Source organism: Hirundo rustica, chromosome 19, assembly GCF_015227805.2.
Source record: "Hirundo rustica isolate bHirRus1 chromosome 19, bHirRus1.pri.v3, whole genome shotgun sequence".
Taxonomy (NCBI): Eukaryota; Metazoa; Chordata; class Aves; order Passeriformes; family Hirundinidae; genus Hirundo; species Hirundo rustica.
Window position 1 is genome coordinate 6180470 of NC_053468.1, and position 25406 is coordinate 6205875.

The 25406-nt window shown below is 56.9% G+C and overlaps 1 protein-coding gene across 3 annotated transcripts; it reads right to left on the minus strand.

Moving 5' to 3' along the window:
* Nucleotides 1-723: 723 nt before the first annotated feature.
* Nucleotides 724-25047, minus strand: SH2B2 (SH2B adaptor protein 2). Of its 3 annotated transcripts, none has more exons than XM_040082431.2 (10): nt 24985-25047; nt 24017-24146; nt 14447-15334; nt 12060-12161; nt 7804-7895; nt 5571-5665; nt 5223-5390; nt 4905-5098; nt 4005-4176; nt 724-3712 (listed from the first exon to the last, which is right to left on the minus strand). In XM_040082431.2, the coding sequence occupies exons 3-10, from the start codon at nt 15305-15307 to the stop codon at nt 3399-3401; spliced, it is 1998 nt and encodes a 665-aa protein (XP_039938365.1). In that variant the 5' UTR covers nt 15308-15334; nt 24017-24146; nt 24985-25047; the 3' UTR covers nt 724-3398. The 3 variants fall into 3 exon arrangements, with proteins under 3 accessions (XP_039938365.1, XP_039938363.1, XP_039938364.1); XM_040082429.2 differs by having other exon boundaries at nt 5208-5390; XM_040082430.2 differs by lacking the exon at nt 24985-25047 and adding an exon at nt 24718-24786 and having other exon boundaries at nt 5208-5390.
* Nucleotides 25048-25406: the final 359 nt, after the last annotated feature.

The window sequence follows — 25406 nt, forward strand, 5'->3', positions numbered from 1 at the left end:
GCGAGACTGGACTTACTGGGGTCAGCAGATTTGCATTAGAACAGGGTAGTGTTTTCATAGGTCAGTTTGAACCAAACAACAAATCTCTGCTCCCTGATCTTTATCAAAGAAACTCACTTGTGTTTCTGAGGAGTTCTCCTACCAAAGGGATCCTTCTGGAAGCACTGCAATCCTTTGCTGAGACAGACCCTGCACCACAGGCAGGAGCAGCGCGGAGCTCCAACACCCACGTGAAACGTGGGCAGCTGCGCTGCTGAAATCTCTTTGCATTTTTGTCCTGTTCATGGTATGTGCAAAGGCACAGCTCAGCAGCAGCATCCCTGCAGCCCAGTCCAGCATCCCTGCAGCCCAGTCCTTCTCCAGTCCCGGGCAGAGGACACTGCTGGCATGGAATCCAGCCCACACGCTGAGGCTGCTGTTCCCTTGTTTCACCATCACATCTCTGCGTTAGATGCTGTTTTGTCCTGCCTCTGCCCTTCCAGATACCCTGTGAAAGGAAAGGGATGTTTTCCAGCAAGGCTGATGCTGTAATTAGTCAATTTGCTAATAAGCTGAGGTGTGAAGGGCTTTCTGTGAGGCAGGAGGAGCAGCTGTCCCGAAGGCACAGCCCTCAGTGTCACCTCCCCAGCTGCCCAGCTCCTGATGGATGAGCTCTCCAGGAGATGTGAAAAGGCTCTGGTGGCTTCTGGGGAGGGAATGTTTTTGTGAATGGATCATGACACAACCATGGCCTGATTACCGAGCTGAGCAGCTCCCTCCACCCCCCCAAAAGCCATGTGTTAGCTGCGTCTGTCACTGCTTAGCTGTCACAGTACAGTCTGGGACAATGCTCCAGTTTCCCCAGGGGATTCTCAGCAGAAAAGAGCACACTAGAAAGACACACAGCGTCAGAGCATGAGGCACAGTCTCCCAGGAGAGATGAAGGCAGAGGAGGGGGAATGACAAGCCATGGGGAGCTGCTGGGAGATGCTAGCACAGGCCTTTAGCAAGGGAGGGGCACCTTTGCAGCCCAGAGCTGCTCATTGCCAATGATCCTGCTGCTTGGGGGATGCACTATTCTGACTAACCAAAGTAAATAACAGACTGGGAGGAGAGGAAACCCTGTCCTGTACAGCCTGGACCCACCCTCCTCCACCCTCTGCTCAGCAGAGAACTCTCTGCTCCCTTCCTCCTCTCTTCTCAGTGCACTCCAGCAGGCAGAGACAGACCGAGCCTGGCCTCAGCTGCCAGGAGATAGCAACCAGGTCTGCACACATGAGACATGACAGCATCTTCCTTCTCTTTTTCCTTTTTTCTTATGTAGCAAATCCAGCAAAGCCCCAAGCTCGCGCTCACATGCTGTTGTTTTTGCAAGTGATTTTATTTTAAAACTGGAACTCGAGTTCTCAATTTGTTTAACAAGTCCCCCCCCTCCCCTTTCTTTTTTTAAATAAAATTAATTTATTCTACACAACAGTAAACTCTTCCAGACTCTTCCCTATTTACAAATTAACATCTTTTGCTTGCAGATCATTGCTTCCCCCTCCTTTTCCCATCCTGTGACACAGAAAGTGAGAAACAAAGCCAGTATCTGAAGGTCTGTAAGGCAGTGCTCCCATCCAGCCTTCTTGATCCCACCTTTGGGGCCTCAGGGAAGATCCAGAGCGACAATGTCCGTGTCAGAGCTGGAGATCTCCCCTCATGCACCATGTGTGTTAAACCCATCAACCAAGAGCGCCCAGCCTCTCCCTGCTCCTCTGAGCTGTGTTTTAGCTGGGCTGAGGAAGGAGAAATATCCCAACAGAGCACACTGCTCCTGCTGTCCTCTGAAGGGCCATGTGTTTGGGGAGAAGGCAGCATTTGCTGCAGGAATGGGAGCCACCAGGCAGTCTCACACATCCAGGGGTCAGAAAGGCAGCTCTCACATCACAGGAGGAGGCAAGGAGCTTTGGAGACACCTCCCCTCTCCTCCTGAAGCAGGAGGCACATGTGAGTCAAGCACTGGGGACATGCTTTGCTAGCTCAGGAAAGAAGGCACCTAATAAATAAAAATTTTGGCCCAACCCAGTTCCAGGCAAATTCAAGGGGTTTTTTTGTTGAGGTTGTGGCTTGGCTTGTACCTCTTTGTACTAAGTGGTGACTTCTAGCTGGGTATGGTGGGGCCTGCCCTACCTGGAGACCTGTCCAGACACTCCAAAGCCACCTGGTTCAGGTCCTGTGAGCACTGTCACTCCTGTCACTGCCACACGAGGAGCCAGGAGTCCTGGTGCTGGGTTAGACAAGCTGCGTCAGCCAAACCAAGGGGGACTGCAAACACTTTGTCTGCAAGCAAAACTGCCCTTCTGGAGGGTCTCCCAGCCCCCAAGAGGAACAAACCCTGGCCTGTAAGACCATCCTCAGGGCTTCCATGACCTGCTGGAAAAGAATCCACGTAGTGTTTTTACGTCTGCTTTTACCTCACCTCTGGACACAGCCCCTGGCCTCTGCCTGACCCTCAGCACATCCTGAATGACCAAAAACTGATGTAAAGAGGAGGTGGTGTTATATTTTCCAAGGTTTCCTTAAGCAATGGAAAATATTGCCCAGCTGCGGCAGAGTGCAGGCAGAAGGTTGATGCCCTTGTGGAGAGCTTAGCTTTTGAAAAATCAAGGAAGAAAGGGTTATCCACGGATTCACAGTTGGTACAGCAAGGAGAGAAAAGAAACAAAGGAACAGAAAAGGCAGGACAGCAGGAAAACCCTTTTAGGGTTTTTTTAACCCGATTTTAACCCCATTAAGCTTTGGACAAAAACCTTCTTCTGTCAGAGCTTAGGAAACACACGCCTGGAGGGAGCCCAAAAGTCAGCCCAGATAAACCCTCGGGCCTCTGCAGCAGCTCCCTCTCAGTGATCCATGCATGCCAGAAGAGTCTCTGCATGGAGAGCTGACATTTCCATGCTCATCCCAAAATGCCAGAGTCCCTCGGCAGCTGGTCTGCAGGGCGATGGTGCCAGAAGGATGTTGGCCATGCTGGGCTCTTGCCCCAGCGGGGACAGGCCAAGGTGCTTTGGCCGGAGGATGGAGCCTGTCACAGCTTCGGGTGCCAACCCACGATGGTCACACCCAGGAGGAGATGCAGGGAGCGCAGCTCGGCCCTGGGAGAGCTCTTGGTCCGGAGGGAAGGAGAAGAGGCTGCAAGCTCTAAAATGGCACTGACTCTTTCAGCCTCCCACACCCCCAGCACCGCCCCAACGCTGGGGATGGCGCCAGGTCCAGCTGGGACGTTGCCCACCGCTGACACAGCTCCCCAAAGCAGCAGGGAGCGAGGAGGACGTCCCGGCTGGGTCGCTGGTGGTGGCAGGAGGAGGCGGCGAGGCCGGTGCAGCGGTGAGGGGCACAGCTGCTGCTCCCCGCCCCGCACAGCCCCCAGCACGGGGGGCTCAGTAGAAGGAGTACTGGTTTTCCACCGCCCGGGTCCGGCTCCGGGCACTGTCGGCCTCGTGGTAGTCCTCGGCACTGGCGGCAGCGGGCTCCGGCCGGCGCTCGGCGCTGTCGCTGCGGCTCCGGGGGCCCAGGGCACCCTCCAGGCGGTGGTAGGGCGCGGGGACCGGGACACTGGGGGCCACGGCCACCCCCTCAGCGGGTGGCGGCACCGGGGGGCCCGTGGGTGCTGTGCTGCAGAAGTAGTGTGGAGGTGGCAGGTCGACACGGCAGGCCGGTGGCTGCGACACGAGGGGTGGCGGGGGGCCGGTGTCTGCAAGGGAAACAGGAGTTTGATCCCTCCTGTGCTGCCTGCAGGCTCAGCTCCCTCCCTCTCCGGTACCTTCCCACACCCCCTCTCCACCCTTGACCCTGTTCTTCTCCAACCCTCCTTCCCTCTCTCAATGGGTGATATCCATCCCACCCTGGCACATCCCCAGAGCCACACGCATCAGCAGGGCACTGATTTGGGGAGGGGATCCCATGGATCCGTCCCTTTGAGGTCCATGCAAGACCCCAGCCCCCACCCAGGCCTCCACGTGTCCCTGCCCAGCCCTGGCACCCACCGGGCTGCGGGCTCTGGGCCACCACGTAGCTGCGGAGGGTGATGTCGGCCGCGCCGCCCGACTCCAGCGGGATGGGATGCGTGTGGAAGTGGCGCAGCATGTCAAAGATGGTCTGGAACCAGAGGTGCTGCACGTGGCACTGCCCGCTCTCGTTCAGCGACAGGCGCAGGTGCTGCAAGTGCAAGGCGCAGGGGGTGAGCTGGGGGTCCTGAGGGTGAGACCCACCCTTGCAACCTGCAGGATCCACCTCCATCAGCCAAGGGAAGCGTGCTCGTAACACAGCATTGTTGTGTTTACCCTGCTGCAGGGTGTTTCCTGTAAAACTCCACTTGCTGCAGCCCCAGGAGAAGTTTGGCCCCTCATGGGGACGAACACCATGAGGAAACACACAGAGAAGAAGGGCACCTGGGTACAACCAAGGGTGGCTGAAGCTCTGATCCCCGGGTCACAGACAGCCTGGGGAAGCCTCTGGCCCACCTGAACTGCTTCTTGCAAGGAGACAAGAACAGGCAATCTCTACTAGAAAAGGGACTCAGCAAAAAACTGCTTGTGGTTGGTTTTTCATACTGTATCCGTGTACTTCAGGACACGGAGCAGACAAGGAGAGGGCAGCGGAAGGTGTGCCAGGCTACACTGAGTCCCCATGGGGTATTTATCCATACGCTCACGTGACAGGCACTGATCCAGCTGGGAAAGTGTAGAAGGGGCTGGGCAGGATGCAGAAGGGTCTTGGGTCACAAGGGCAGGGGGTCCTGAGGGATGCCCTGCTGGGGGGCAGCTCCCTGCAGAGCTGCTGCCTTTGGGGTCACCCACAGAGCAAGAAGGAACCTGAGGTGCTGTGCAGGGCTGGCACGACCATTCACGGAGAAGCAGAGGACAGGGAGAAGAGAGGACACCCACCTTGGCTTTGCCCTGGAAGTTGAAGGTCAGCACGTACTCCCCGGGCCGTGTCTCGCTCTGCCGGATGACGAACAGTCCGTGACTGCGGGCGCCCCCGAAGAGCACCAGCTGGGCTGCCTTGATCCGTGACAGAGTCCCGTGGAACCAGGGGAAGTCAGACAGGTTGATCTCGGCCTCGGCCTCGCTGTCCTCCCCTGCCCGCAGGGACAGCAGGTTTTTAGGGAGCACCCGAACATCCCCCCCCCTCTCCTCCTGCCCCCTGTGCACCCTCCAGAGCGAGATGCTGGGGCTGCATCCCGGTACCTGTGAGATGCCCACCAGCGGCTGGGGAGGATTCCAGCGTCTGCAGGAAGCTTTCCAGCGGGACGTGGGTGAGGAGCTCCCCCAGGGAGTCCCTGCCCCGGCCCTGGGGCACGGGGACAGCGGTGGCCACGGCGGTGTTGTGAGCACTGGGCAGGGCACATCTGTCTGGTGGCCTGGGTGCCTCTGGAAGGGAGATTGCAGAGGGATGAGTTTGTGGCTCAGCATCACCCACCATCACTGGGCAAAGCTGGGGGCTGTCCTGCTCTGCAGGCAACTGCGTTGGATACTCCTGGATCTGAGACACCTGCGGGCTAGGTTATAGCTCTGAGGGACTCCCAGACTTTCCCAGACGTAGTTCCTTACCGTCATTCAGGAACTCGCAGCTGGAGGAGGTTGTCCTGCCTGGCAGACAGGCTCCCTGTGCACAGGACACCAGCTCAATGTCATCCCCACTGTCCCTGGAGGAGAGCACAGACAGAGACACACACATGTGGCACCTCCGCTCACTGGCATGGAATGGGGACTCGGCCAGACAGAATTCCTGAATTTCTCCCAAGGGGTTGCCACTGCACCAAGAGCACTGAGAGGCAGAGCAGCCACCAAACATGACTTTTTGAGTGTGAGAAACCAGCGTGGGAGGGATTAAACCCTTGAAAGCCCACACTGCATGGGTCATGCTGGCCGGTTGCAGCTGCAGGATTTTGCTGCAGCCTTGTGGGTTTGGAAAGAAAGCTTTTACCTTGACTCGAAGTGCTTTGCTTTGCACCCACACACCCTCCCACCACCAACCTCCACCCGAGGGCGCTTTCACTTTCACCCTCTGCAAAAGGGAACTACCCACACACGGGAATTACATCCCTAAGAGACATAAAACACCAAGTCAGGAGGCCTGGAGCAGGACAGCCAGTGGGAACAGAGCCAGGGAGCCGCTCAGAGCATCCCTGTTGCCGGCCCTCCCCGTGCACTTCAGCACCCTTCTTGCACAATCACCCGACTCGCTGCACATCCTATTTTTATCCCAGCCACCAGCAAGAGTCCGGAGCTGGCCACAGCACTCGGCTGCTCTTGCTTCACACGGGCCACGTGGGCACAGGCAGCGGGGAAGCGGCTGCGTCGGTGGCAACAGCTCCCCGTGAGCTGCTGAGTTATTTGGTGGCCGGTAAGTGAATCAGCCACTGGGAGTCATTCAGCTGCAGCCAGTTAAAAACAAGAAGGGAGGAAGGAAACCAAAACCAACGGCGCTCTGCAGAAAAGCCGTCGCCGGGCGCTCACGCGGCGGCTCCAGCACGCAGCCCTTGGCAAAAGCGTCGGGAGCCGATTGAGAATCCGCTCTTGGCACCGAGCGTGCGTGTCGGTGTATTAAACAGCTCATTATTATTTGCTCTGGAGTTCATTATTATTTGCTTTACGGTCACGTCCGGAGGCCAGAGCGGGACGGCGCTGGGTGCTAAGCAAACAGAGAGGGCTGGGAGGCTGCCAGGGGCAGGGGCTGGCGCGGGGATGCCGGCGGCTCCAGGGGAGCACGGCCGTGGTGCTCGGCTCCAGCTGGAAAACCAGCACTGAAACACGGAGTGAGGAAAAAAAAAGGCTTTTTCCCAGCCTCGCACCAGCAGCCCGGCCTCAGCAGTGCTTCCTGAGTTACAGAACCACAGAATGGCGTGGGTTGGAAGGGAATTTAAAGCTCGTCTCGTTCCACCCCCCTACCGTGGGCAGGGACACCTTCTACTCAGCCCAGGTTGCTCCAAGCCCTGTCCATCGTGGTGTCGGACACTTCCAGGGATGGGGCACCCACAGGTTCTCTGAGCAATTCATGCCAATGAATTATAGATTTCAGAAAACAGCAAAAACCTGGAGTTGTACCAGTGCATGCTCTGTGTGAGACACAGCCTCCATGGTGACCAAATGCCTCTCCCTAGCAGGAGGGGGCAAAGGCAGCCTGGAGGGAGCAGGAGCCTCTCAGAGCCTCTGTTCCACGTTTGCTTGATGTTTTCACTGCTACAAGCATGGGCACCTGGTTTTTCCAAAATTGTGCCAAGAAAGGCAGTGCCAGGGTTTCCCTGGAGGCTGGGCCTGTCTGAGCCAGGTGAAGAGCAGCAGCACCAGGCACACAAACATCCCTAACACGACTTGCTGCGTGTGCTGATGAAACAGCAAATGAGAAGTTTTGGCTGAGTTTTGACTCCAATGACAACACTGATGCCACTGTGATAGAAACACAAACTAATCAATTAAACCAGCAGAATCTTAAATATATCATGGATGCTAAGCCAGGAAAAAAAAACATGGAAAATAGCTCAAATATGGTATAAAAGCTTCAGAAGATGGGTGTTAGGAGCTTCCTGCTTTGGGGCTGCGTTCCCAGGTCACCAGCCTCTGCCAGGCTGAGGGGATGTGGAGCAGAGAAGGGTGAAAAGGTGGCCAGTGCTCTGCACCCCTGGCAGACCCCAGGCTGCTAACTCTGCCTCCAGACCTCTGCTGGTGTGAGCTGGGCACCTCCTGTGACAACCCACGCAGCAAAAATTGCATCTGGGTAACAGCCTGTGGCCTCAGGCCCCACAGCTCAGCCCCACGGAGCCCCTTCCCCAGCAACCCTTACCCGGGGTCGATGCAGTCCTGGATATCGGCCACCCACGAGTGCTTCTGCAGGGAGTCGATGGTCTCCAGGATGTACTCGGCCCCATTCTCCACCTGCAGGCCACGTGGGATGGAGTCAGCTGTGCCGGGGTGCTGCTCCCCACCCCGAGGCAAAACACACCCCACAACCCAGCCAGACCCCTGAACAGCACCTCAGCTGAGCAGGAGAGGAGCAGTGTCCCACTCCATCCCAGCACAGGGGTGACCCAAAGGAGCAGTGTCCCATCCCAGAACAGGAATTCCATAGGGTGACCCAGAGGAGCAGTGTCCCACCCCATCCCAGCACAGGGGTGACCCAGAGGAGCAGTGTCCCATCCCAGCACAGGAATTCCAAAGGGTGACCCAAAGGAGCAGTGTCCCACCTCATCCCAGCACAGGGGTGACCCAAAGGAGCAGTGTCCCACCCCATCCCAGCACAGGGGTGATCCAGAGGAGCAGTGTCCCACCCCATCCCAGCACAGGGGTGACCCAGAGGAGCAGTGTCCCACTCCATCGCAGCACAGGGGTGACCCAGAGGAGCAGTGTCCCACCCCATCCCAGCACAGGGGTGATCCAGAGGAGCAGTGTCCCACCTCATCCCAGCACAGGGGTGACCCAGAGGAGCAGTGTCCCATCCCAGCACAGGAATTCCAAAGGGTGACCCAAAGGAGCAGTGTCCCACCTCATCCCAGCACAGGAGTGACCCAAAGGAGCAGTGTCCCATCCCAGCACAGGAATTCCATAGGGTGACCCAGAGGAGCAGTGTCCCACCCCATCCCAGCAATGCAGTTCCAAGGGCTGACCCACAGAGATGAATCCCAGATGATCCCTGACCAAATCTGGAGCTCAGAGGAAAACCCCACCCCATTGTTATCAGCAAATACAGGACAAGTGTTTTTACAAGGTTTTTACAGCCTCCATGGAAAGCACACCTGGCTGGCAGCACTGGGGCACGTGGCACTGTGCCCAAGCACAGACAGCATCTCTCGCTCCTGGGGCACCTCTGTGTCCCCCCAACACTAACTCTGCACAGGTACAGCAGCAGCCACGCTGCTCTCTGCCCCAAAACCCTGCCAGACCCCAGGAGTTTTAAACCTCTCCTCCATTATCTTTTCTGCCCGCTGGTTCACGAGGTTTCTGACTTCTGATTGCAACAGAGTGGGAGAGAAACCCCCTTTCACAGGAAAAAAAAAAAGAAATAAATAAAAATTAGGAGGCAAAAAGAGCCTCCAAAGTGTCCAGCCCAAAGGAACTGTGCCTTTCTGGGGCTGGGCAGAACCCAGAAGCTCCACATCAGCGGACTCAGATGGCATGGGATGGTGTGTGCCTTTGGCAGGTTTCCCTGCATCCCTCACGGAGCCTTAAACATCGTGTTCCCGAGGTGGCAGAGCAGCCCTGACTGCGGGAGGGTGTCGCATTGCCAGCTGAGACAACCTCCAAGCAAATTCAATTAATCACAAACAACTGAATCACCATCCTGAAAATAAGCACAGAGAGGAGAGCCCTGGCTGGGGCTGAGCAGCGACCTGCTCAGAGCAGAGGTGGAGGGGAGCAGCAAAGATCCCCCTGCACAGTTTAACTTAAGAAAGGATCTCCTCTGGCTTTCTGAGGGCAAGGCACAAAGCTGACGTGGGAGATGGGGCTGCTCACTCATGCAGAGCATGACAGCAAGCAGAGCACGTGCAGGGCTTGAGTATTTTGCAAGCACCTGCTTGTGCAATGGAAAAAACTGCATGTGCTTGGTGTCTGCTGGGCTCTGGGGACACGCTGGCTGCTCATTTTTAGGCAGTCTGGCAGAAACTATTTCAGTGTGGCCTCCCCAAAGAAGGCAGGGGCTTTTCCACCCATCATAACCTGAGTGTTCTGTGTGAAGGTTGAGATCGGGCTGCCACATCGCACGGGAAGGGAAACCACAGCACCCAGCTTGCCCCCCTAACCCGTGCCCCAGCACTGGGGGTGCTTCACCTCCTCTGCAAGTCCAGCCAGCAAAGGGGGAATGGGAGAGCAGAAAGATGTCCCAGCCAGAAGGACCCAGGCAGAAAATGAGCCACGAATCATAGTGGATGTGAGGAAAGGGGAACGGCACCCTGTGCCAACAGCGGGGAGGGGAGGGGAGAGCAAAGCCTGGCTGGGGGAGCTCCATGCCGTGCTTGCTGCCTCAGCCCACTCAAAGGATCGATTGTGATCAATTCCCCTGTGGCAGGGTGAGGGCCAGGACAGGGCAGGAACAGGAGGTACCTGGTAAAGCAGGTATTTTCCAGCTGGCAGGGTTTGGAGCATTCCAGAAGGGCATTAAAGGAACGGCTGGAGCAGTCACCAGGCTGTTAGCAGTGGGAGTGGAGAGAGCATGTCTGGCTTCAGAAGATGGGGAGAGGGCAAGCACAGAATTTTCCTCCAGCAGCTGGAGAAACCAACCCTGACAGGCACCCAGGAGGCATCCCAGAGCTGGAACCCCCCAGCAGGGATCTGTCATGACCAAGCCCATCTGCTCACGCTCGTGACAGCCCCAGGGACAGGGAGAAGCAGCGGCACATCCTGGGTGTTGAACACGCTCCGGACACTGATGTGACATGTTTGAGGTGGGGCTTGGAGGGGGATCTAGAAAACGTGACAAGAAGCAGTTGATGAGCCATGTTCCAAGAGCAGAGGTCGATGGGTGATGGGTTATCCATGGCCAGTGCTCAAAGCTGAGGGATTTGCTCAGCAGCTCCTTCCCATCAAAGGCTCCCTGTGCACGATCCTCAGTGATGAGGACAAAAGAATGTGAGGATACCTGTCCAATTAATGGATGACATCACACTGCAAAGTGCTGGAGGATCAGGCAAGAATCCAAATGAACTTGTCAAAGTTGAAGAGGAAGAAAAAGCTGAAACCAGCCTCCAGCTCAAGGACAGGGTGAGCCCTTGGGCTCACAGTGATTGCCGTGGGTGTGTGGGCTGGGAAACCACGACTTGGGAGCAGTTCTGCAAAAATCATCCTGGAGTTACACCAGCCCACAGGCTGAGAGTGAGTCAACATCATCATCGTCGTGGCGTGAGGAAAGCAACTGCATCAGCTTGGGCTGGACAGAGAGGAAGAAGAAAGAAGAAGCAATCCTTCCCATCAGCTCTGGGCCACAGCCCCACATACACTTTGGGGTGCTCCATCTCCAGAGCCTGCAAGGAAAGCAAGGAGGAGCTTGGGCTGGTCAGTCTGGAAAACAGAAGACACTTGAGGTTGGCCTTTGAGGCACAGAAAACAACAGCTGAATGAGCCTCTGTGCCCATGGTGGACACTGACCACTGCTGAGGCTGAAGAGAAAGAAGCCTTTGGGGATAGGAAGGTGCCAGGAGAAGTTGTGTGGCCTTGCCAAGGAGCTGGATTTGATGGAAAGAAATTTCCCCTGGGAATGTGTGCTGGGGCCAGGTGGATTTCAAGGCTTGGGAGCTTTCACAAAGCCAGGCTCAATTTTCCCCCTCTTTTCCTTTCGTAGTTTTCTAAGCTTTCAAGCAGGCTCATTCAGCTGGGAGGCCCAGCCTCTCCACACACGCTCGGGGAGAAGCATCAGGGAGAGAGCTGTTTGTTTAGAAGAGGTAGAACACGGAAATGCCCCAAATCCCACAGTCCATCACCATCATGGTGTCCGAGACCCTGCAAAATTCAGCCCTGATCTGTCAGGACAGGCTGTTGTCTTCCAGCAGAGCAGGAGGCAGCGCTGAGCTAATTAATTGCGTGATAAGGAAAATTCTGAAGAGACTTTCACTCCCTGCTCATGTGTGGTTGGTCCCCAGGGTCTCATTGCCCCCACAGCACTGTTCCCACAGAATCACTAAGGCTGGAAAAGACCTCCGAGATCATCAAGTCCAACCTTTGACCAGGTGTCACCTCATCAACCAGACCACAGCAGTAAGGGCCGTCACATCGTGTCAATGAAACAGCCACCACATGTCACCAATCCAGGACAGCAGCAGCCACAAAACCACAGGCAGCTGCAGCAAGCAGCATTGTCCCTTGGGTCACTGATTTAACCCATCTCCTGGTGACACAGAGAAGCCAAAGCCCATGGTGAAAGCCAAACAGCTTGATCCCAAAACACCCCAGTGTCAGCTGGAGGAGGCAGGGATCCTGTGGGGAGCGTTTGTGCTGTTGGCATCTCAGCTCTGAAAGCCAAGGCAACGACTCCTTTGGGGCCTGAGCCTCCTGCACTGCAGGCTGCAGGTGCAGAGGGGGTTCCTCTAGGGATCCACACCATGCTCTCACCTTTAGGACGAAGGTGTTGTCTTTGTCAGGCATCTCCAGGGGCATGGTGGTGCGCACCTCGATGATGGCCGACAGCGGGATGCTCACCTTGGGTTTGGAAGCCTGAGAAAAGGAAAAAAAAAAACCCCAACAAACAACCCAAAGAAAATAAATGAAAAGAAATCAATGAATTAAAAGGAAAAAAAAAAAAAACAAACAAAGTCACTCAATTGAATCAAACTGTCCCTGGGGACAATGCAGCAGGGCTCTCAGAGGCAAGATCAGCTCAGCCTGTGTGGTTATTACGGGGGGGGAATAAACAGCATTGATTTCCCTCCCGTGCCTGATAACTCTGAGCTCTGTGAATTAAACCAAGAGGAGGCCCAGTGGAAGACAGGGAGGTGCTTTTAACCGCCAAACCACCCTCCTTGCTCCAGCGCAGGCTGATGTGCCAGCTCTGCCAACACCACTTAATTTCTCTCCGTCTCCAGCCCTCTCCCGATGGGGAGAGCTGTGCTGTCTGGTGGGGGATGCTTCCCGTGCGGAAAGCAGCCCCGTTTCTCCAGCACAGGAGCAGCATTCCAACCGAGCAGCTACGATGCAGCAGCCTCAGCCATGCAGGGAATTTTAATTACATTAAAATAAAGAAAAATGAATTTCCCCCCAGGGCCCCTGGCACCCGCCGGAGCCTCGGTGGGGAGGCGAGACCCGGTGCCTCCCACTCCAAGTGTTTGCTGAGCAACAAATTCCCCAGATATTTGTTTTAATTATAACAAATCCCCACAAAGGAGCTCGTGGAGCTGCTCTCCAGGGCTGGTCCCCCTCCAGGGCTCTGGGATTTGGAGCATTGCAGCTGCAGGGAGCAGAGATGAGATTTAGTCACCAAAACCTGCGCCTGGTGCCTTGGGTGCAGTGGGTGGGATGAGGCCAGCGAGGAGCTCCTGGCTGCATGATACCAATAATGGGCTCAGTTCCCATTTTTTTATTGGGAAATAAAAATAAATAAATCCAAGACAGAACAGAAACTCCTTTTTCCTTTGCAGGATGTTTCGTTTCTGCCAGTCCCAGAGCCCCAGTGCTGCCTGCAGACACGTCTCAGCCGTGCAAGGCTCTGCCCATCCCTGGGGAATTTTTCCATCTTGGTGTTTGCACAGGAGAAGGTCAGAAAGGAAGCGGCAGCTGCTTCGAAGGGAAAGGAAACAAGGTGATAATTCACCCCTGAGCCAGAGAAGGGTCTTAGAATCACAGAACGGTTTGGGTTGGAAGGGACCTGAAGGATCATCTCGTTCCAACCCCCTCCTCTCCAGGAGGGCTCTTCCCTTTAAAGGTTTAAGGACATGGCCGTAGTTTTTGTAGGGGCTATGCAAAAACAAAGCTGTGGGCCGCTGAAGCAAAAAGCAGTTTTCTTCCAGCTGTGCCAGACTGGTGCCACTTTTACATTTGCCAGATGGAAAGCAAGATGGGATGAGAGGAGAAAGCTGTAAACCAAAGCGGGTTGTGATTATAACAGGAGAGCAGACAATGTTCATAAAAGTTGCCATAAAATAATCTCAAAATTGATTTTTAGAGGCAAATCAAGATACACTAAAAAAGGAATCCCTCTACAAGCTCTCTCTTAAACGTTTTAAGAGCAGCAGTTGTTCCATTTTAACCCAAGTTTGTTTTCTCTTTGGGCCAGCTGACACGCTAGGCTTCATCAGATCCTCCATCCATAGGAGCGTGGAATGGGGTGGAAGGAATCCCATTCCACCCCCTGCCATGGGCAGGGACACCTTCCATTCTCTCAGGTTGCTCCAAGCCCCATCCAACCCGGCCTTGGACACTTTCAGGGATCCAGGGGCAGCCACAGCTTCCCTGGGCACCCTGTGCCAGGGCCTCCCCACCCTCACAGGGAACAATTCCTTCCCAGTGTCCCACCTATCCCCACTCTCTCCCAATTCAAAGCCATTCCCCCCTGTCCTGTCACTCCGTGCCTTTGTTAGACGTCCCATCCAGCTCTCCCACAGGTTCCCTAGTGGGCACCATGGACGTGGGATTGTTTCCTCCCAGCCAGGCCCCATTCCTGGGCTGGAGAAGAGCCCAGCCCAGCCCAGAGCAATGCCCACCATCCATATCCTCTCTCCAGCGAGAGGCATTTGACTTTAGACTCATGTTTTATATTTTCTCAAAAGGTGAAAGGCACAGACCAACACCAACAGCGCAGGGCTCATTTTGGCCTGCAGGCTGGATGGGTTTCAGGCACATTTTCCCGTCCGTTCGCACCTCAGCACACAGCACCAGATCTCCCTCCGGACCAGAGCTGGATTTCAGCCCGGCTCAGCACTGGAAACGAATAAAAGCCCCAAGCAAAGCCCAACTGCTGCTTGAATTTCTCATTAAAACAACGGCGGACGAAAGCCAGGACTTACCTTCGGAGGGACGTAAAACTCCAGGAGGAACCTCTCTCCTTCCACCTTCACCGCTTTCCGCAGCAGGAGGCGGCACTTCTGCCACTGCGAGCTCCCCACACAGTTCGTGTCATCGGCCACCATGTAGCGCAGCGTCCCCTCCCTCTGGATGTCCACCAGCTCCACCTTGGACGAGGGCACCTTGGACAGGCGCAGCTTGTGCGTCCATTTCTCCCGAGGGTCCCCGGGCTCCTTGCCCCCCGCCGGCCACGGCTCCCGCTCGGCTCTGCGGCCGCCCGGAGCAGCCTCGGCGCCCGGCTCCGGAGAGGACTTGCGGTGCCACATCTCCTTCATCCCATCCACCACGCACAGGCTCATGTTCCTCAGGGAGAAGCCTTTCTTGAACTTGGGCTTGGCAGCAGCGTGGATGGAGACGTCCTCCGAGCTGCGGGACTGCCCGTAGGAGGAGACCTTGTGAGCCTGCACCTGCTGGGCTGGGGTCAGGTACCGGCTGGCGCCCAGCGGGGCGTCCATGCTGTCCAGGGACTCCGTGGACGTCTCCTCCTTCCTCGGGGTCACCTCCCGCCCGTAGGGGACGTGGCAGTTCTGCAGCCCCACGAAGGGCACGATGTTGTACTTGGTGGGCGAGTCGGACACGAACACCCGGCTGACCTCCAGGCTGAAGATGTCCAGGAAGTTGGCGGTGAAATGGTGGGAGAAGGAGGTCTCTGCCCCGGGGGTGTCGTAGTGGGGGTTCTCCTTCAGGAACTGGCAGAACTTCTGGGCAAAGTCCACGGCGGCTGCCTGGGCGTGCAGCTTGCAGAACTCCCTCCAGTCGGGGAGCGGGGAGGAGGGCTCCTGGCACAGGGCATCGCCGTTCATGGCTGCCCCATTCCACCTGCCGGCGGGCTGAGGGACAAGGACACGGCCTGAGCGTGGCACGGACGTGGACATCCTGTCCCCCAAAAACAGGGACATGGACAACTCATTCTGTCCCCCCAAATGGGGACATGGACAACCCGTCCTGTCCCCCAAAATGTGAGCACGGACATGGACAACCCGTCCTGTCCCCCAAAAACAGGGACACAGACCAACCCACCTTGTCTCCTTCTAAATGGGGACACAGACAACCCACCCTGTCTCCTCAAATGTGGGCATGGACAACCCACCCTGCACCTCCCAAATGTGGGCATGGACAACTCACCCTGTCCCCCACAACATAGGGACACAGACAACCCACTCTGTCCCTACAAATGGGGACATAGACAACCCACCCTGACCCCCAAAATGACCCCTTGCCCTGATGCCAGAGCTGATCTGTGCAAAGGAAAATGCTGTGGGCAAGTGTCTGCGTGCTGCTCTCTCTCCACCTCATCCACTAGGAAAAAAAAATCTTGGCCCTGGCAGCAGCCATAAATTGTACTTATTTTACGATTATGACCATGCAAAAGCATTATTGATTTCTCATGAAACCGCTAAGGAGTCCCCGAGCGGAGGAGCCCAGGGGGATTTGCCTGCAGGATTCCTCTCACTCTGCGTCTGCCTGGGCATGGCACAGCTCTCCAAAGGGGGAGGGAGCACTGGGAGCCCTGGAAGTGTCCACCCAGGGCAGCAGCCTCCCCTCTGCACCCAGCAGCTGGTCCTTCTCTTTCTCCAATCTCTATTTCTGCCCTCATCCTTCACCACATCAATGTTGGGAGCATCAGCTGAGCATCAGCTAACAGATAACCCAGGAGAGGTCCTCAGCAGAGGCCAATGAGCAGCTGGGATACAGGGGGAAAAGGAGCAGAAGAAGACCCAGGAGCACACCAGAAGTTGATGGGAGCTGCAGACCAGACCTGTGAGTCCTTGGGAGAGGCACCACTTTGCCCAGCCTCCACACTGGTCCTTCTCCCAGTGGCTGTGGGACTGGCAGGGCACGTGTACAGTCCAGCTTGGTGCGCATGCTGCACTTCCCAAATCTCTGCCTGGCTCTGGGCAGCACAAACAGCCTCCCCTGCGAGACCCCAGCAGCGACTGCATCTCATAAATCACCTCCCAGTGCCAAAACTGCTCATGGCTGCTGGTGCTGCTGGGCCTTGGCTGGGCACTGCTGAGCCCATGACCCCAAACACCTGGTCCCTGCGTCCAGACATCCCTCTTTCCTCCACCCCAAGGGCAGCAGTTTGGCAAATCCACCTCAGCCGGCTCAAACACCGAGCCCAAGGGTGCCCTGCTCCAGGCAGGGATCGTGCCTGTGGGATCCAGCTCTGGAAGGGCAGGACAGTTCCCCCGGGTTTTGCTGCTCTCCATTCACAGAGCGGCTCTCTTGCTGGCGAGGGATTACTCCTGCTAATAAATCACGCGCCGTATCCCGCCAGCAGCTTACACGGCCAGTAATTAATTACTGCTCGGATGAACGGCACAAGGCACGGCATCGGGGCGGGCACTGGGACTGGCACAACCTGCTCCTTATCCTCCAGACCCCAACCATGCCAGTCCCCGGAGCCCAGGCAGGACAGAGCCCTGGAGGCGAGGATTCAGAGCAGCAGCTGTGGCCAGGAGATGGTTGCCATATCCCCAGCACATCCCTATGGAGATGAGTTCTCTGGGAGCACCCCCATCCCAGGAAAGCTCTCAACCTCCCCAAACAGGGAGAAAACCCAACAGCAACACGATACACGTGGAATTTCCCCACCTTTAAGGCAGGGATGCTGCCCAGTGCCCCGCTGTGCCAAGGGGGCTCTGAGGACAGGACCCTGGGCCTCCACTGGCTCCTCACATCCCACAACACCAGCAGGGCTCCAGCCGCTGCAGAAATCCCTGGCAAAGCTCTCCCCAGCATCACAGGGCTTTCCCAGAGACCTGAGCAGGGAGCCATGCCAGCTGGGAAAAAACCCATCCCTGCAGTTTAGGAGCAGCGTCTGAATTTCCCCAAGAGACATCAGCAAAGCAGCAGAAAATGCAAAGCTGTTTGTTACCCGCCCAGCAAATGAAATTCCTAATTATCCATCCATCACCAAGCAGAGGGTTTAAAGACTCTGCCCTTTGAATTGAAAATTCACAACCCCAGCTCCGCCATGGCCCCGGAGCTGCCCTGGCACCAAGCCCACAGGCCAGGAGTATTTGGGCTCGGGGAGAAAAGGGGGATAAAAAGGAGTCTCCTGCTGCCAATCCAAGCAGTCACAGCAAGAGCAAGGGAAAGGGAAAGGGAAAAGAGCAGGAAGGGGCTTGTGGGGGGAAGAGAAAGCCCCTCCTGGTTTCCCTGCCATGAATTTGGGGGAAAACACAGCTCCCCATCCCTCTCTCCAGGAGGGACTGGTGCTCAGGGCCTGCCTGTTTGAAACCAAGGGATGCCAAGCTAACAGACTCTGAGAGGTTAACGGAAAAAGAAAAACAAAAAAAAAAAAGGAAAAAAAAAAAGACACTTCAAAAAAGATAAAGCCCCAAACAAAAAGCCTCAAGGAGATCCAGGCATGGCAGCCAGGCTCGGGCTCGGAGACGCGCATGCAGAGGCATCACAGCATCTTCCTTTCATCTGCATGGGGATGACAGACTTTAAAAGGCCAATTTATAAAAATGAAGCCTGGAGGAGAGACATCTGGCAGGTCTGAGGAGGCGGCGGCGGGGATTACTAACCCTGTGCCACACATCCAACCCCCCCTGCCCGGAGCTCGGCCAGGAACCTCCGGCCAGGATCCAACAGCACGGGCTGGGAGTCACTGGGGTGGTTTAAGGGCACCCCCTGGGACTGCAGAGCCATCCCCGCCCCTGATTCACCTGATTTCTGCAGGAAGCAGGCTCCCAGTTATCCGTGTAGATTTACCTTTAATCTGGATGCCTGCACTCCCCTCCATACCAACAGCTCTGCCCCACTTCTTGAAATAACTTATCATGCCACAGACAGCATCCCCGGGCAGAGCGGTGGAAGCGCAGACGAAAATAAGCTCGCGATGGAAATAAGCAGCAAATCTGCAACTGCTTTTTGGAAAGGGCCATCCCCTGCCAGCCCAGCTGCCTGAGGGCTGCAGCACGCTCCAGGCACCTTTCTAAGGAGCCAGATCCCTTTGGAAGCGTCATCAGCACTTCCAGAACTGGCTCGGGGGCCATGGCCCTGAGCCCCTGGTCTGGGTGACACAACGGAGAAATAAACAAATAAAATGGGGAGGTTTGTTGGCATGAAGAAGCCATGGCGTGGCAGCCTTGGTGTCAGGCTGGTGACAGGCTCCTAACCCACCTGCACGAGTCCCTAAACTCCTCCCAGGGCAGAGCTGTGCCTGCTGCCGCCGTCGCTTGGGAAACTGAGTCAAGACTTGAGAAGAGAAGATAAAAATAAAGAACTTCTGGGGTTTTGCCAAGTGGAAACCCAGGCTGTGATGGCAGGTGAGAGCCAACTGCTGGCAGGGATTTGGGGACACCTCTCCCACCAAGGTGTGTTGAGGCATCCCCTGCTCCAGGAAGAGGGTGGGAGTGGGGGGAGCACACAGAATAACAGAATAACCTGAAAGTCAAAGCAAAGCTACTGACCTCAAGAAGAAATGAAATTTAAACTGTCAGCAGAAGCGCAGGAGACCATAAAAAAACAACTCCCCGGTGAAGCAGGAGCCAGGGAGCAACAACAAAGCCACTGGGGGATTTGCTGAACCAGAGGCGTGGGGAGGAACCAGCATCTAATGAGGTGTAAATAACCCGAATGCGCAACACCGGTCATGGGATGGCCAGCACAGCCTGCCCAGCACGGCCAGCCCAGCGCTGGCTCTGATGGCTTTATTTAAGGAAACAACCCTAATAAAGAGATGTTTCCCTTCCGCCCAGCGCGGCGCAGCCAGGCTGGGACGAAGCGATCCGAAACTCGGCGGGGAAAAGCTCTGTCTGCGCAAGTTGAACCCCTCCATCCCTGCCTGCATCCCTCCAGCTCCACCTGTGCTGGAAAACCACCGGGGCCACGCCAGAGAGCAACGCGGGGAGGAGAAACCAGCGCGGGAGGGCGTGCGGCAAAGGAGATGCCAGCCCCGGCTGTCCCAGCCCTGCTCGGTTTCCAGCAAGATCGATGCCACTCAAAGCCCCAGCTGGTCATCCCGATCCCACGAGGGATGACACGAGGAAACCCGGGCACCTGCTGCCCCCAGAAAAGCGCCTGACCTCAGCGTGCGGTGCCGGAGGAGATCCCCGAGTCACGGGAGGGTCTGGGAGCAAGGCGATACCCCCCGGCCCCCCCGGTGATGCTCCTGGCAGGCAGCTCCTGACACACAGGCAGCTCCTGACACCCAGGCAGCTCCCGAGGGAGCCAGCCTGCCTGCCCCGGGCGGACGGAAAACAGCTCACACCGGGAAGGGTTTCAGCAGGGACACAGCGAGAGGGCTCAGACCGATGGCAGGAGAGAGGCAGGGGCATCGTCCCCGCTCCTACTGTGCGAGCACAAGGGGATGAGGGATGTGTTGGAGCTGATCTCCCCTCCCATTCCACAGCTGAGACCTCCCAGGTGACCAAGTGACCTCCCTTTGTCACCTTGAAGGCCCTTCCCAGCGCTGGAGACCCACCAGAGCTTACACTGCACGCAGAGGCTGAGCTGAGGAAGAGAAAACCAAGGGAACAAAAGCAGAGCTCACCTGCCTTGTGCCTTTCACACCCCCCTGGACCCCTGAGCACAGCCCTGGGGTGGGAGAAGCTGATGGCTCTCCACGCTCCTCAGTACTCCATGTACTATTTATACGATGGTGACCTTAAATCAGACTGCCTGTCTGAACCAGATGGAAATGGAAACAGTCTTTGTTCCTCTCATTTACTGGCCATCCCACTAAAATATTAATTGAACAGCATTTTGGCCTCCGATTTTATAGTCAAACCACCTGCCTTGGACCAATCCCTCAGCAGGAGCATGAGTTACCTCCCTGCCCAGATGCACTTCAGGGTCCACCTGCAGCTCAGAAAACATTTTTTCTGGAGTGAAAAGGCTCCTTGTGCCTTTTCTGCTGCCCACAGAGGGGTTCCACTGGCCAGCCCAAGCTCTCAAAAAGAATGTCCCAAAGCACTCAGTAGTGCTGGGTGGCCAGGACAAGGTTTTGGGGTACAGGTGCTGATGGGGCTCATCTTCAAAAGAGAAAATGGGCAAGAAGTGAACCTTTCCTCCTCTTACACATCAGGGTGTCCCCACATCTCTGATATCCTGATTCCAGCCCCACAGGAAATGAGCAGATGGGCCCACGGCAGCCCCCCAGTAAAAACTAATGACGTAAAACCATTTCCAGTACTCTGACCACACCGCAGGGCTGTTCCTCTCCCTCCCCTCCAAAATCCCCCGCAGTGGATGTTGTACCTCCTGTGCTGACAGCTGCTGGAAAATAAAGACAAGTTCGTAGATAAGATCCACTGGATCTTAGATAATCTTTTTTCCCTGAGTAATTCCATCCAGCTTGCAGGGAGCCACTCTGCCAGCCCATGCACGGGGCTGGAGCATCACCCGAGCCACTGAACCCACTGGTGCTGTGGGACCTGGGGGACACCTCAGCCACGGGGACACGGCCCCCAGGGTGCAGTGACAACGATCAGCAAAGCTTTGGTGCATCTGGGCATCATGAATGCAGCTTGGGGGCTGTGTGCTGTGTCTGGGAATAAAGCAGAGACACCCCTTCAATGCCCCGAAGGAAAAGCTGTTGGGAAAAAAAAAAAAAAAATTTAAAAAAGCAGAGCTTTAGGTGAAGGAGGTCAGAGGCTGTTGTCCATTCCCCCTCAGTCGGATGCCACCTCACGTGCCTGTCTCCAGCCAGAGAGCTTCCCACAGAAAACTACCCAGTCCAAAGTCTATTTTTAACCTCCACAATAGCAGAGCCTCCCCCGAGGAGCAGCAGAAGCCCTGTCCCCAACCAAGCAATCTCACATTTCCCTCGCTAAGCCTCGATTTCCTTCCGCCCCTCAGCCCACAACAAAAACCCTTCTCCTCCTCCTCCTCCTCCTTCCCATCCTCATTAAACTATTTGCACACCCATCCATGCATCCATCCCCCTCCAGGCTGGTGTCTGTGGGTGCAGAGTGTCCTGCACACCTGTTACACATTAACCACTGACCTGCCACCTGTGGGCAGACCCTTCCTGGGCTCAGAAATGCCAAACAACTGGAGATTCTTCTGCTCAGCCCCCTCCCCTGGATGCACCCGAAACTCCGGGGGTTTTAAAGAAAAAGCCCTGCAATGCCAACCCTCCTGAGCTTCCCAAAGCGAGTGCAAACTCTTTAAAAAAGATTACTCTTGCCCTGGGGATTGCTGGGCCACGGAGGAGCTCTTTGGGTGTTTTTGGGGAGAGAGCTGAGTGCATGCTCAACAAAGAAAATCCTGATGGATTTTCCTCAGTCATCACTGGGGATCCCCCATCATTAGGTCAGAGAAACCCCCAAGACTGTTTTTCAATTACGGCACATAATAAACACGAGATAAAGTTACACAGCTTCTGTAGGAAATTTTCTTATTATGTTTTTGTTGGTTTTTTTTTTTTTTTTAGGTTGCAGATCTAATTCCCCACACGCATCACTGTCTCATACCCGCCTGCAAACAGCCTTAAACTGCTGCCTAATGGTATCTGAGCTGGGGAAATTCAATTCTACCCAGCGCCTCACCCAGGACTGCTACAATCACTGCTAATTGCTTAAGTGGTGTATTAAGCAAAATAAAAATTCCAGTGGGCTTTGAACACCACCCCCCCCCAACCAGATGATGCCAAAACACCCTGTTACAGCTGCCAACCCTGGCTGGAGATCCAACCTCAAATATCCTTTTTCTCTTCGCTGTGCAGGGATGCTCCTGGGCAGGCAGAGCTTCGTAGCGTGGCCGTGACCACGCCAGAGGGATTCACAGGCTGTGCCAAACTTTGCCACCCCTCTTGCCAGGGCTCTGGGATGCCACTGCAGCCCCTCTCCTGCCCCAGGGTCCAAATGCTGCCAGGTCCCCAGGGTCCAGGTGCCAAATGCTGCCAGGACCCAGTGGAGCAGGGCACAAACATCTTCCCAGTGGGACCCTGGGGTGGGTGCACACTGGGTCCCTCTCCTGAGGCTGTGGATGGATGTGGGGCTCCAGTCAAGTCTCATCCCAAACCCAGACCCTGCATGGGAACAAGCAGACTCTCCAAGCCCTTCTGGTCTTCCCTTCAGCAAGAATCAGGTGTAGGATGTAGTTTTCCCCGTAGGCATTTCTCTCCTCCTCTCCACCGTGATGGAGCCAGCTGGGATTGAATTTTTGGGAGCACACCCTGGGGGCAGGGCCCGCAGGTTCCCTCTGCCTGCGCAAGGAAGTGGATCACAGAGCCAGGACAAATCTCCAGCCCCTGTCCCACCACCTCACTGGCACCCATGAGCAGGGAAAGCAGCTGAGGTCAAGGGAGGGCAGGCACAGGCAGGAGGGGAATGATGGAGGAGCCCCGGGGCTGGGAGCACTGCCCTGGGGCATCCCAGCCAGCCTGAGTCAGCAGATGTGCAACCATCATCTGCTTTCTCTGCTTCTGCTGGGAAGAAGAGGAGGAGGAAGAGGAAAGGCATTAGCCAGCAACATCCTCATCTTGGAGAGATGAGTGCTCCACCTCCAAGGAGGAAGGACAAGAGGAGGCTGCACAGGAGCACGCTGCCATGAGGCTGCCCACAGTCCAGGAGAAGAGGGGACAGACCTGATGGCCCAAGGGATCAGCCAGAAGAGGCAGCACTGCAGTCAAGCAGCCCTGAACCAAGTGAGGAACTCACACTGGAGAAAGGAGGTGATTTTAACCCCAAACCAAACAGGGATGAGGACCAGGGCTGGCTCACACTCCTCGGTGGCACAGGGGTCTGGCACTGAGCTGGGTGAGACACCAGACAGGGAGGGCAAACCTCCCCAGGCTGGAGCAGAGAGGATTGCGCAGCTTTTTCAGGAAACACTCATTGGTAGCCCTGGGCTCCTCTGCTGTGTCGCAGTGATGGTGAGACACTGGGAAATACACCGAAGGACACAGAGGGCAGGTCCAAGGGCACCTGCCATCCCATCTGAGCAAATCTCCTGGCAGCACACACCCACCTGCCTGCATAAATGTGCCCTCCCCCCCAGGGAAGGGGGGCTGAGCATTTTGGGAGAGCCTGTGTGGCTTAGGAGGATGTTTCCTATTTAGAAAGGCATCCCCAGATGTCCATGGTCCTTCTCTGCCCTCCCAACAAACCAAACCAAAAATCCTTATGGAGGAGAGTTCTGAATAATCACAGAATCATTTAGTTTGGAAAAGACATCCAAGATCATCCATTCCAACCATTCCCCCAGCACTGCCCAGGCCACCACTAACCCAGGTCCCCAGGTGCCACATCCTCCAGGCATGGTGACTCCACCACTGCCCTGGGCAACCTGACAACCCTTTTAGCAAAGAGATATTTCCTAATATCCAAGTAAACCTCCCCTGGCATAACTTGAGGCCATTTCCTCCTGTCTAGTCAGCTGTACCTGGCTACAACTTCCTTTCAGGCAGTGGTGGAGAGCGAGAAGGTTCCCCCTGAGCCTCCTTCCCTCCAGGCTGAGCACCCCCAGCTGCTCCTCACCCACTCAAAGACACGGGAGCAGGGCCCACGGGGGATTTGGGGCAGGGTGCTGGGGGGACAGACAGATTTTACCTCCTTTCCCGTTGCAGTTCACAGGATCCCCGAAGCACCGGCAGCGTGGCTCTTGCAGGTCAAACGCATAACTTCAACCGATCAATTTCCACACTGGAAGGAAGTACCAGACCCGCTTGGAGGGAGGGACCTGGAAGGCAAAGGTTCAGGCTGTCAAGCCTAACCCGGAGCTCTGGAGCCAGAGCAATATCCCCGGGCACATCTCACGTCCCTGAGCCACGGTCCCCGCTGGGCTCCGGCCTGACTTCAGAAGCAGAAATAAGCAGAAGGGGCAGGCAGAAAGTCCCCCGAGCCTCCCAAGGGCCTTCCCGTGGTGCTGCCCAGGCTGGGCAGAGCAGGGCTGGAGGAAGCTCGGCCGTGCCCGGGCACGGGGGGCAGCGGCCGCCGCGACCCCTCCGCGAAGGCAGGCAGACAATACTGACTGAAAATAACGCAGCATCCATGCGGGGGGCTGCGCGCTGCCCGTGCCCCGCTGCCGGGGCTGCAAACACCCGGCCCCGGGGGAAAACAACAACCCACGGCTGCAACCCCCCCAGCCCCGGGGGAAAACCCCCATTCCCCGGGGCAGCCCCCAGGGCCGGGGAGAGCGCAAGCCATGGCTGCAGCGCCGTTCCCCCGGGGCAGCAGCCCCCGCTGCCCGGCTCTGCCCCATCACCGCCCCCGCGGGCCCCGGGGCCGCCCCGAGCGGCGGCGATGCTCACCGGGAACGGGGGGTGACCCAGCCCGGGGGGGGCGGCAGGAGGCGGCGGCCGTGCGAGGGGAGGGGAGGGAAGGGGAGGGGGCGGCTCGGGGACCCTCCCGAACGCACCGCGCCGCAGCGGCGGGGGGCGGGACCCTCCCCCGGGTGGGGGCTCCGCTGCTGAACGGGGGAAGGGGGGGGGGAATGAATAACCGGGAATAACCGGGAATAAAGGGCCCTCCCCGCCCGCCGCTGCGGTGCCGGTACCGGTACCGGAGGATGCGCTCACCCGGCCCCGTTGGCGGCTCGGCTCGGCTCTGCCCGGCCCGGCCCGGCCGCCCCCCGCCCCGCCGGCAGCGCCGCCCCCCGCACCGCCCCCGCCGCCTTAAAGGGCCCCGCCCGGCCCCGCCGCCCCCGCGCCGGGGACCCCCGGGGACCCCGATCCGTGCCCGCCCACCGCGGGCTGCCGGGGGGAGTGTCTGCGAGAGCGCCCCGGATAACGGGGGGCACCCCAAATCGGCCCGCGGGAGGAGCCCTTAATGCTCGGGCGGGCTCCCCAACCCTCCCGGGGGCACCGCAGATCCTTGGGCAGCACCCGGAATGTTCCAGGTGCCGAGTCTTCGGGTCCCCGAGAGCCACACGTGCTGGCGGGGCGCCCCCCGGCCTTTCCTCACCCCCTCCAGCAGCCAGCGTTTGTCCTTGGAGAGGGGA